Source organism: Panthera leo, chromosome B1 (genome assembly GCF_018350215.1).
Source record: "Panthera leo isolate Ple1 chromosome B1, P.leo_Ple1_pat1.1, whole genome shotgun sequence".
Classification (NCBI taxonomy): Eukaryota; Metazoa; Chordata; class Mammalia; order Carnivora; family Felidae; genus Panthera; species Panthera leo.
In genome coordinates this window covers 82,613,003-82,625,963 of record NC_056682.1, presented here as the reverse complement: position 1 = coordinate 82,625,963, position 12,961 = coordinate 82,613,003, and the positions used below count along the sequence as shown (strand labels likewise).

Genomic DNA, 12,961 nt, shown 5'->3' with positions numbered 1-12,961 from the left:
AGCAAGGGTTCAAACTCTGGATCCAAAATTGATTCTCTTTCCATACCATGCCAGACTAAGCCTTTCTATCGCTATGAATAATGTCATTTTAAATATTAAGAAAAGCATCATGGAATAAGAGCACATTTTTTCAGGCCTCACAGGAGTTACAAAAATGAATTAAAGTCCCTGCTCCCGAGGGATCTCAGTTAAGTAGGGGATAGAATTTAGATCATAGTAAATGCAATGCAAGATGCACAGGTGCTGTGAGAATTCAGACCACATGTTTCACTCTAGAGACTGAAAGTGGGTTACCAGTTAGTTGCCAGTGCACATATTCTAGCTGAACAGAGCTGAGGGCATAAGCTTAGATAGATACCTGTTGACACAAGAACAGGTTCATGCATGATTTTGGGTAGAATTTTGTATTGATTTTTGCTTGGATGACATGTGGCTGTTAGGAGTTTCTTATGAGAAATGTGCTACATTTGATAAGACAAATTCTTAGAATAAACCAGAAGGCTCTTGCTCCACTACTGTATATGAATATCACTAAAATAGCCCTTACACCACAGCATTCCTCGGCTCCCCATGTTCTTCGCAAGTGTCTCACTTTTCTCCATTCTTTTCCCTTCGCATGGCCCCTCTGCTCACACCTACGTGGGCAAACACCCAGGCCTGGAGGATAGAATTTTCTAATCAGCATCACTCCCACCCCTGATTCTAGTCTCAATTTTAAGAAATTCAATATAAACCATTCATGTTGGCTTCCAAGGTAAGATTTCTTCACTATCATTATAGGATGGTTTAATTATAACAACATGAAGAGAGTAAAGGTAATTTCTTCCTACAAACATTAAATTGAAATGTGAAAAGTCCACAGATCAAAGTACAGAGAAATTAACTGGAAAAGTTCCAGGAGTTTAAAGCAATTCATACTTTCATTATTCTCCGAATTCTCTTGCTCTTGCTGAGATGGTACAGTCACTCTAGTCTCTTGTCTTTGATTCGTAAATTGCGTTAGCAACAAACCGAGTCTGTTCTCTCTTGGTTCAACATTTTATTTTTATTGAAAAAAGTACATTTAAAATTGCCTTCGTGCAAAAAAATGAATAAAAAAAATTGCCTTGGTGCTTGAGTCATTCATTTGATTAAATTAACCCAATAATACTGTTAAAACTACCTTAAAAAAATACACACTAACAGAAATATCCTATTCTTCTTTTCAGCTAAATGATCAATTTAACAAAGTAACACTCAGAAAAAATGTATATGTTAAGATTTAGATTTTGTAATTTATTTTAAAAAATGTAAGCTGCCAAGCCCAAATGTGTACATAATATTATTTACTTAACTATCACAATGAAAAGCCGTATGGATTTGTAGTAATTTGGAAATAGAATATCACAGGAGGGCACTTCTTTGTTTTTATATTGCTTTTTAAATTTTACTATAAATGAGTGAGAGCTGTGTAGTTACAAAGCCTTAGTCTCATGTCTAGAAATTTCCTTTGGATTATTTAAGCTAATTTCCAAAGCTTTATTAAGAAGAGAATGTAGGACTGGATGGATTAAAGAATTCAGTTGAGAACACAGTACAAATTATTAAAATATTCACCTGCTTGTCAAATTGGCACATCTTACTGAATTTATAGGGTTATTAACTCTGCAAGGTAAAGTCATTAATTCCTTTCTTTGCCAGGACACTGTGACCTCTTACATAAATAACTCTTCCAGTGGAACACAAAGCATCTGTCAGTGCCCTGAAAGAGTTAATGCTCGACTGTCAGACAAACTCTTTTAAATAGGTCATTTACACACATGCAGCTTCTTTTTAATATGGGAGAAACTTTTTGTGTTGTTTTATTATGAGAGAAGGAATGTGAATGTCATTTTATACATCTATATCTATGTTACATATAACTCATGTTTTTATGCATGTGTGTATGGAAGGCATCTCCAAACACAAGGTTTACTCATGTGACTAAAATATCATCATCATCATCATCAGTGTAATCCCCTATCTTGCAATGAGGGAAATATTAGGATTTCAGGTCCCTTAATATATGTAAAACAATGACAAGATGCAGAAGTTTGGAATGAGAACTTAGATTTCGTCTAGATGTGACAAGCCTTTCATTCGACAGCACGATCATTAAAGTATAATAAAATAGAATAAATCACTTGTAAATAACTGCGGATGAAGCCAACCAAAGTTTGGGGATCAGAATTCCAAATCAATTAATTATAAAAATAATGCTAACACACAAAAGCAAGCATGAAAGAAAATATTTGTTCTACATTTTGAAATAGACAACTAATGAATACAGACATTTTCCATCACTGAGTCACTGGACTCATTACAATGAAATTTTCATCCTGAAGTACGTACAGCTTAGGAAGGTATACACTATATTGTAGTGTGTAGTTCACACATTCATTTTTCACTTGACTGAAGTCTCGTGTCTTTGACTTCTTCCAAAATCTGGCTTGATGAGCAGATTCTCATGAATTACTCTTCTGTAGAAGGATTATAGAGGGGAAAAAAAGCAGTAGTATGGGACATAGTTATATTTAAGCACAATCGGAAATGAATACATAAAATATATTTTAGAATTCTACATTCTCACAGAGCTGTTCTTGAACATAATAATTAGGGAATGAAAGGAATTTTCTTTCAGATTAGCACTATTAGAATAATATGTAGAGAAAGACAGAATTTTTTAGAAAATCTATTCCAAAAGCCTTAGATAAGGCACAAACTTAATTACTCTGCTCCTAATTTCTACAGAGATGAGAAACTAACACAGAACTTGTGTAGGAGCCGAGTACAGTGGGAAGGCAGCAAATGATAAGTGAATTGAATTAACATATATGTCTTTGAATCTAAAGCAACCTCCCTAGTCTATAATCTCTCTTGAGAATAACTTTTTTCTTTGGACATAAACAAGAAGAAGTCTGTACAACAACTCATTGCTAGATTTCTCTCTGATACTACCACATGGGAAAAGGATTGGTCTCCTTCATCAAATCTGACCCTCCACCTTTCTTGGCTAGAAAGTTGGATTTATGTTACTGCTGGAGAGTGTGTTAAATGGATGAGAAGAGTTTTGCTCTTATTAAAACAGAGTGTTTTCCACAGTTTTCTTCTATTTGGGTATAATGGGAACTGTGTATCCCAAACATTTTCCCGTGAGAAATGAGCTGATGCAGTCACATGCGCCCACCACCATGGACAGCGAACTCCGACTCACTTATTCTCCTTCCCCATCAGGCATAAACAATGTGCAAATTCAAGGGGGGTAAAGCAGTTCATACTTTACACTCTAACATTTCTAGCTCTTGTTAAGAAGGCATTGTCACTCTACTGTCTCTTACTGCCTTTGACTTGTACATTTCTTTGTAGCAGGATTCTATGAAAACAGGACTAAAACATTTTTTAATAATTGTGTGTGTTTCCCAATGTTTCCTGTGAGATGGATCAGATTTTATAACCCATTTCACTGACTTACTAAGACACATTTAATAACCTCATTTGCACAAATAGGGGGAAATAAAAGAAGCCTGAAATTTGGCTCATCTGACTTGCCACTGGTTCTTTTCACTGTCTTTCCATATATTTGAGACATGAATTGAGAACCAAAGCATTAATCTTGCTAATATAGAAATGCACATAATTCCTTGAGTACAGCATATTCTGTCTTCTTCCATGCCTTTTGTCATATTGTCCTTCAGCCTGGAACTGCCTTATCTTGCCCTGGGTAATGTTCATCTCTCTTTTTTTTTTTTTTTTCTATTTTTTTATTTAAAAAAAATTTTTTTTAATGTTCATTTATTTTTGAGACAGAGAGAGACAGAGCATGAATGGGGGAGGGTCAGAGAGAGAGGGAGACACAGAATCCGAAGCAGGCTCCAGGCTCTGAGCCATCAGCCCAGAGCCTGACGCGGGGCTCAAACTCACGAACCGTGAGATCGTGACCTGAGCTGAAGTCGGATGCTCAACCGACTGAGCCACCCAGGCACCCCAAGTTCATCTCTCTTTTAAGATGGGCCCCAGGTGATTCTGTCTCCAGAAGCCTCTGCTACCTGCTCCAGTCTCTTTAGATGGTATTGCCCCTAATACCTTAACATTTGTTCACTGCAATGACCACCTTTCACTAGATTCTCAGCTTCTAAAGGGTAGAGACATTCACTGGTAAATCTAATTAAGTGTGGTGCCTAGCCCACAGTAAGCATTTGGTAAATATTTGTTACACTTAAACTAACAATGGTATTTTAATGTGCTTTGGTGGATTAAATTGTCCCAAACTTTTGCAGACTATTGTACAGAGAGACTCAATATTGTATAGGAAGAAATGGCAGAGGAAATGCTAAACACTAAATTGGTCACCAAAATACATCAGTAGTTAAAAGCATATAGCAATAGAGTAACAAACAAAATTAGGCTTTGGGTGGTAATTGCTCCATTTTAGAAATAGCATCGAAACATTTTTTTGAAACCATGCACAATGTAGATTAAAAAATACACATGTTAGTTCCACCTGCAAGTCTTATAACAAGGTAGCCTAAGTAAATTAAGTAAATCTGGCACATGACTGAAAACTTTAAGTATAGGCAGATTGGGTTTTATTAATCCTTTTAGCTGAGAACTTTGTATATGCCATTTTAAATTTTTTTTAATGTTTATTTATTTACTTTTGAAGGAGAGAGAGACAGAGCACAAATGGGGGAGACAGAGAGAGAGAGAGAAGGAGACACAGAATCCGAAGCAGGCTCCAGGCTCTGAACTGACAGCACAGAGCCTGATGCAGGACTTGAACTCATGAACCATGTGTGAGATCATGACCTGAGCTGAAGTTGGATGCTTAACCGACTGAGCCACCTAGGTGCCTCCTGTATATGCCATTTACTCTACATAGCATGACCTTCCTGGGACTAAGTAATTACGTGACAACCATGGTTAAGCTTTAAGAGCAATCCACAAGATAACCTGACAAGGCAAGTCCTGCTTATAGGTTATGTAGCTGGAGCGAATCTTTAAAACTTCCTTTCCTCACTCCAAAGTCTAGGAAACCTAGCAAGGCCTTTGAAGATAGGTGCTTGGTCCCAGGTTAAAACTAGAATCCAAAAATTTACAGGTCTTCAGTTCTGTCATAATTTTTTATAATTATGGAAAAACCCCAGTCAGTTTTGCAGAAGGCAGAGTCAGGTCCTCTTTGCTTGAGTCTTAAAGCCCATTTCACAGAGATTTGTTCTTGGTGGACATCTCCCAAAATAGACATCACTTGGGTTTATGCTTCAGGCAACATTTAATAGGAACTATGCACTTAATTCTAGAGGTTGTACAAGAGGCCATAATGAATAAAATAAATGAAATTGGCTTGGTATTTAAACCAATAGCTCAGGCTGCAAGCACTCCTCAACTCTTATGAATTAATTGCTCTCATGCTGGTATAGACACTCCAGCATTGTTACAGTTTATATTTTTTTCTGTAAGGGAGCATTAATATTTGGATGTTTTAAAATGTACAAATCTCCCACTTTTTAAAGTTGGCAATGAATGCTCTTTTAAAAAACCACTGTGTGAGTTAATACTGTTCTATGTAGGGGTACCTGGGTGGCTCAGTCAATTTAGCATTTGACTCTTGATTTCGGCTCAGGTCGTGATCTCAGGGTCTTGGGGTCAAGCCCTGCATGGGGCTCTGGGCTGAACATGGAACCTGCTAAAGATTCTCTCTCCCTCTGCCCCTCTCTCCGGCTCAGGTGATATCTCTCTCTTAAAAAAAAAAAATTACTGTTCTTTGTGAAAAAAATTGACCTGCAGTTTTCCACATGTTGTGTATCTACATAGCACCTGCAAGTGGAAAAACAGGGGGCCACGTGACTAGCCAGTTGTGTAGAGGAGGTCATTTGGCCATGAGGCCTACATTACTTATTAGAGCTAACAGGCATGAGCATTTACTATGGCCAAGAACTGTTCTCAATGCTTTACTTGTTATAGCTCATTTAATCCTCATAAAATTCCATGAGGTCGACATTATCATTATGTCATTATTAAATTATCTCCACATTAACTACCATTATCTCCATATTAGTAGCTTCTTCATGGTTACGTAGTTAGTAAGTGTTGGGAGTATGGATTCAAACCCACGTCTGGCTGCAGATCAGGGGTTATTAAATTGTATCCTCTATAGGGCCTCCTAGATATAACTTTGCAGTTTGTAAAATGAAAAGTATACAAAAGATCTTAAATTTTGCTTTTAGTTACAGTATTTGTTTTATCTTGTTTTTAAAAATGTTATTTATTTATTTTGAGAAAGAGAGAGAGAGCACAAGTGGAAGTGGGGGAGGGTCAAAGAGAGAGGGAGAGAGAGAGAATCCCAAGCAGGCTTCCCACCAGCAGTGCAGAGCCCAACTCGGGCCTCCACCTGAGCAACCGTGAGATTACGACCTGAGCTGAAATCAAAAGTCAGACGCTTAGCCAACTGAGCCACCCAGGTGCCCCTGTTTTACCTTTTTTTTTTTTTAAAGATACTTTGTGCCTAAGGGATAATTTCATTATGCTGAAGACAAATGTTCACATAAAAAAATCTTACAGAAGTAGCATCGATAAAATAGAATACAAATGAATCTTACTTGGGCATACCTTTCCCAAATCAGAAGTAACTAATTTTTTTTTTTTTTTTCCCTCACCAAAACGCAAAAGGCATTAAGAATATTAGCACCAACCTGGATTTCTTGTTTCTATAGAACTTTCAGGATCTGCCTCCTCTGGTTGTGCAGTTTGCAGGGGAGATGGAGTTTTCTATGAATAAAAACCAGATAAATATTAATGTCACAATTTTCTAAAGTTAAGACCTTATAAAGAAAATGCCTCAAGTTAAAAATATTTTGGGGGGTGGGGCTCCTGGGTAGCTCAATCGGTTAAGCTCCTGACTTTGGCTCAGGTCATGAACTCGATGTCCATGAGTTCGAGCCTCATGTAGGGCTCTGCGTCGGGCTCTGTGCTGACAGCTCAGAGCCTGGAGCCTGCTTTGGATTCTGTGTCTCCCTCTCTCTCTGCCCCTCCTCTGCTTGCGCTTCTCTTTCTCTCTCAAAAATAAATAAACGTTAAAAAAATTTTTTTAAATATTTTTTGGGGCTGAAGTTTGTTTCCTTTTGATTAATATGTGCTTTGTAGAGGTTATTTTTGGAAGAATTTATGGTTTCATAGATATCTACAAACTTCGATTTCAATTTGTATTTGTCTGTCTAAATAGTATTTGATGTTTCCATAGGTGAATTATTACCCCAAACATTGACTCTCATATTTCCATGCTGTAATGAAAAGCTAAAATGGACATTTTTTTAAAAAAAGAGGTAAGGGAGCCCCTGGGTGGCTTAGTTGTTGAGGGTCAGACTCTTAATTTTGTCCCAGGTCATGATCCCAGGGTCGTGGGATCCAGCCCTGCATCGGGCTCTGCACAGAGTGTGGAGCTTGCTTGAGATTCTCATTCTCTCTCTCTCAGATTAAAAACAAAAAAGAAGTAAGGTCTCTTAGCATATTGGACATGATCCAATTTTTCTATATACAAATAGAATATTTTCTCTGAATTTTGCCAACTAAGTATTTTATTGATTGTTTTTAGGTTTTAGATCGCCAGCCAAGAGAGAAGACAACTCATTTTGCCATATATGCCCAAATACAAGGAGATGATTTTCTCCCAATATTTATCCTGCAGACAAGAGGAGTCATCTTGCATTCAAGTCTCTACAAAATTTCTCACATTACAACAGGCACTCTCAATTACTTTTATTAAGACAAGATACATTTACATGGAGTGTTTATAATCCATCATAGGTTTGGATCATTACAGAAGTCACCTAATAGAAGTCGTTAAAAAAGAAAAAGGCAGGGGTGCCTGGGTGGCCCAGTCAGTTAAGTGTCCAACTTGGCTCAGGTCATGAGCTTGCCGTTTGTGGGTTTGAGCCCTGCGTCTGGCTCTATGCTGACAGCTCAGAGCCTGGAGCTTCAGATTCTGTGTCTCCTGCTCTTCTCTCTGCCCTTCTCCTGCTCACACTTTGGCTCTCTCACTCTCACAGAGAAAATAAATAAATAAATAAACATTAGAAAAAAAAGAAAAAAAGAAAAACGCAAAGGAACTTAATGTGAATTTACTATCAGTCTTGTTACACCCCTGTCATAGCAATGTTGTAACCCTTCTAAATAAGCCTTTTTAAAAAATATATATAGTGGTTATGGTGTGGAGATCACAAAGAGAGATCAAGAGCAGAGGATGAATGAGAACTCAACCGTACCATTCTTTTGTGACTAGGTCTTTAATGATCTAGGATCACAGTTCTAATTATAGCAGCATAGACACACACAAATGTATCTTAAACATCTTAAATAGAAGGGGCCCCTGGGTGGCTCAGTCCTTTGGGCAGCTGACTTCTGCTCAGGTCATGATCTCATGGCTCGTGAATTCAAGCCCCGAGTCGGGCTCTGTGCTGACAGCTCAGAGCCTGGAGCCTGCTTCAGATTTTGTGTCTCCCTCTCTCTCTACCACTTCCCTGCTCACACTCTGTCTTTCTCTGTCTCAAAGGTAAATAAACATTAAAAAAATTTTTTTTAACATCTTAAATAGAAAGTTATAGTAAAGGTTATGTGCTTTGGAATGCTGTATCATATGGACATAAAGTTAGCTTTTGTGATGAAGAAAAGAAAGTCACTCATGCTGGAAAACACATAGATGGAGTTTGAAAAATTTGTATAAAGAAATATGACAATGCCTCTCACCTCAAAAAAAAAAAAAAAGAAATATGACAATGAAAACCAGCAAAAGTGTTAAACATATGTAAATATATCATGTTATTTTAAATATTTTGCACACACAAGTTAAAGTATATACTACAATTAGAAATTTGACTCTTTCATCTCTACGCATCAAAGTATATTAAATCAAGTGAGACAAAACTTTATAAAATTTTTCATTGGGAAATGGAGGATAGTTTTATATTTCAGCTTCCTCTATAGGGCAAATGCAAAAGAAAAAAAAAGTGTCCAGTTGAAAAAGATGGAATGAAATTTTGTGTCTCTTTGACTTGAATTGCACTCAGAGGAAGCGCACTTATAGCAAAATTAAAAACTGAATCTCACCTTTGTTAGTTGTTTAATACAGAAGGCAATTGAGAGGATAGTTCCGATGATACCAACCATTACTGCATACACAATCCCTGTTATCTCTATGGGAGAAAAAGAGAGCAGAAAATTGCAGAAATATGCAATAAGCTACCACAAAGCAACTGAAAAATAAAGCAGGTAAAATCATGGTAGTATTACTTTGTGTTTTTACAGAAAATTTATTAATATACTTTTAAGTATATTTTACATTTTAGAAAATTAGGTTTCCACAGTAACCATGTGGGAGACTGGAACTTTGAGTGCTAAAGTCTTTGTCCAAGGTCACACATCTAATGACAACCAAGACTCAAGAGTTCCAACTCACCTCCATTTTTCTACAGGACCTCACAGGCATAATTATGGATAAGAGCTATGTGGACATTCTACCTTGATATGGAAAAAACCCACAAACTCTTTCACAGTTTCAAAGTTATGAGAGAAAACAATGTCTAAACTATACTATATGCTAATATAATATATCATGTGCACACTGATTAGTATATTTCTAATGTAATAGACAAACTATATGACATTGTAAATATACTAAAAATATTTTTCAAATCTTTTACTTGTTGAGAATGAAACACAATTGAAGTTACAGTTTCTTGCGTATTCATTCATATTTAAACTGCTTTCAAATGAGGTAAATAGAACTGAAGGCAAGACATAGAAGTAAAATGGCATATCTATTTGGCTAATTTATACTTAAAAGACTTATTATTGATTGAAAAAAAGGTAAAAGTGTTTTTTCCTGTCCCTGGTGTTGTCCAGCTTCCTGTCTATTTAGCTTTAATTCATGAATAGGGATTCGGTTCTACTATCCATTTTTCTTGTGCAAAGTATGGATACAGGCCAAGTGTGAAGGGAGGCTGAGAAATGCAGAATAGTAAAGGAGCACATGAATCAACTAAAGCCAGGTCCACAGCAGCACCTAAGAAGTGGGGGTGACGGTCCTCCAGTCATAGAGGGTTGGGAAGATAACCCCAAAGTGGTAGCGTAGGCCCCAAAATAAATCAGGATTGAGATATAAATGGTCTATGTTTATTCTTGATGTGGTGCCAATTAATCAGATGATTTTAAGCTCCTTGCTTGCTTTACAAGTAGGAAACAAGGAAGTTCAATTGTTTTATAAGCTCTTATGAGACTTTGCTCAAGTACCCATGGTTGGTTAGAAGGCTAAAATATCTAAATTAAAAGAAAAATTAATATCAGATTATGTATTGCTAGTTCCAAAATGTTTAGGAAAATAAGAAATGCATATTTTAATTTTAAAAAGAGCATATGCTGTTTGCCTTTATAGTTTTGTATGATGAGAGTTAACAACATATGCTCTTCTGATTTAAAAATTGATGCTTTTTGGGGCACCTGGGTGGCTCAGTTGGTTGAGTGTCTGACTTCAGCTTAGGTCATGATAGCATGGTTCATGAATTTGAGCCCTGCATTGGGCTTGCTGCTTTCAGCATGGAGCCTGCTTTGGATCCTCTGTCCTCCTCTCTCTCTGCCCCTCCCCTCCTCATGTTCTTTTTCTCAAAAACGAATAAACATTTATTTTAAAAAATTGATGCTTTTTATTTTCTTAGGCAATCGCAACTAGTAATGTGTCTAGTTGATCTTAAATCAATAGTTTAAGATGAAATTATTATTATTCTACACCAACTGTTAACATACCTCCCGCAGAAAAAATGTGTTCAAGTAGTCCGTCTCCTAAAAAAAGAAAATTTCAAAATAAAGTCAGAATACATAGAGTGTGTCTTTACAATTCCATATTGGAATTAGATTGTTGAGTGGGTTTCTTTTTATTAACTGTGTTTTGCAGCCACTGTTAAATTTTTTAAAATTGTTTTTAATGTTTACTATTTTTGAGAGAGAGAGAGTGTGAGCAGAGGAGGGGCAGAGATAGAGGGAGACACAGAATCTGAAGCAGACTCCAGGCTCTGAGCTGTCAGCACAGAGCCTGATCCAGGGCTCGAATTCACGAACTGCCAGATTGTGACCTGAGCTGAAGTCCAACGCTTAACCGACTGAGCCACCCAGGGGCCCTGCTACTATTCAATCTGAAGCAGTTAGCTAGTAAAATTTATGAAGTAATGTGTCAATATTAACAGTAGTAATTTCAGTATCTACTTTCAAGCACTTATCGACTTATATCAAAAGCAGTGCATTTTCAAAAATATGTATGTAAAAATGGTGAGGAAAAAGGAGACACAGTGAGCCATTGCCCCACACGAACTGTAGCTCATCCCCAAGAGAGGTCATGTTGCTATGAGTTTTCCAGATTTATACCACGGTCACCATCTGGATCCAAATCCTTACTGTGTCTCATTTGAGCTTTTATCAACGGTTGCACCGGATTCCCTATCTGCAGAAGTTTCTAGTGATGTTGCCTTAATGCACCACCAGAGTTAACCTGATCAGTCCACATCTTACATTTCTTTCTCTGCTGTCTCCAATGCCACTTTAAATCATGAAGCCATATGACTACTACAGCCTTACAATTTTCTTGAATTTAGTTGTTACAAATAACATTATACCTTATTGTGTCACATACTCAGGGACTTGGTTATATTTGATCATTCCTTAGAAGGTATGTTTAAAGGTTATTTGGGGCTTGTCTTCTCTTTCTTCATGATAGTTGGTAGTTGTGGTTGGTGTATGAGCTCTGGAGCAAAACAAATGGGGTTTCAGTCATAAGAATCTCTTTTACTAGTTGTGTGACCTTGGACAAGTTACTTAATTTCTTTGTGCTTTAATAATTTCTTGGGCAAAGGAAGATCATAACACCTGTCTCTCTGGATTCTGCAAAGATGAAATTCTGGATGTCTGCAAAGATAAAATTAGATAATGCATGGGAACACTTACAATCCCCCACCATGCTAGCCATTATTTTTAGGATTCAGGGCATATAGCACTGGGTGTCTATATTTGACCTTTAAATGCTTTCCGGTTTGACACCATTATGTTGGCTTCACATTGAAGTCACTTTGAAAATTAGATTGTCTCACTGAATGCAGAAGCCTAATAATTAGTTCCAAGCACTTAGCCTAATTTTCCTCTCCTGGTCTCTGTTCTTAAAATCTGCTGCTTGCATTTATCTCAGTGTTATTTTCTCAATGTTTCGATTAGCTAATGATCCTGCGGCCACTCTTAAGTTTTTTCTGAGCCTTAAAAAAAAATCTAGAGTATCTTGCCTAAATCCCACCTGCAAAAGACACTTTCCCTTTCTGCATTCAGCCAGCTCTTGTGAAGTCATCTTCTTTTTCCTAGAAAAATAACTGGAGGGGTGTCTGGGTGGCTCAGTCAGTTAAACATCCAACTCTTGATCGTAAGATCGAGCCCTGGGTCAGGTTCCGTGCTGAGAGTGGAGCCTGCAAAAAAGAGAACAGAATGGAAGGGAAGGGAAGGGAAGGGAAGGGAAGGGAAGGGAAGGGAAGGGGAGGGGAGAGGAGAGGAGAGGAGAGGAGAGAAGGAAAGAAAGGGAAAGAAAAAAGAAAATAGAAAAGAAAAGAAAAGAAAAGAAAAGAAAAAAATAACCAGACATAGTGAATGCCACCTGACTACCCTTTTCTCAGCACTCAGCCTGGCATAAGAGTTCTCATTTACTAGGCAATTATGCTATGTCAGGCTTGGGATGAAGTAATTTTGCCTACATTTTCTTATTTGATCTTTAGAGAAATACTGTAAGATGAATGTTATGGGCCTATTTTAAAATTCAGGGGACAGAAACCCCTTAGGGAAATTCACTCAGGGTCAACAGCTGGGACAGCTGAACACTGCTTGGTTTGACCACAGACCATCCTCACCACTGCACCGTGAGATCCCT

General features: G+C 37.3%; 1 protein-coding gene across 3 annotated transcripts in view; it reads right to left on the bottom strand.

The window, feature by feature from the left end:
* Positions 1-1,128: 1,128 nt before the first annotated feature.
* Positions 1,129-12,961, bottom strand: part of GYPA (glycophorin A (MNS blood group)) — a 36,444-nt gene continuing 24,611 nt past the window's right edge. The window contains exons 1-5 of one of the 3 annotated variants that reach the window (XR_006201224.1): positions 11,673-11,727; positions 10,810-10,845; positions 9,118-9,203; positions 6,708-6,783; positions 1,132-2,498 (exon numbers count right to left, since the gene is read on the bottom strand). Coding sequence is in view for 1 of the 3 variants with exons in the window: in XM_042933915.1 (XP_042789849.1) it covers positions 2,491-2,498; positions 6,708-6,783; positions 9,118-9,203; positions 10,810-10,845 (206 nt within the window). In the remaining 2 variants the exon portion in view is untranslated. Of the gene's footprint in view, positions 2,499-6,707; positions 6,784-9,117; positions 9,204-10,809; positions 10,846-11,672; positions 11,728-12,340; positions 12,473-12,961 lie in introns of those variants that run through there. The other 2 variants (XR_006201225.1, XM_042933915.1) reach the window with 2 other exon arrangements.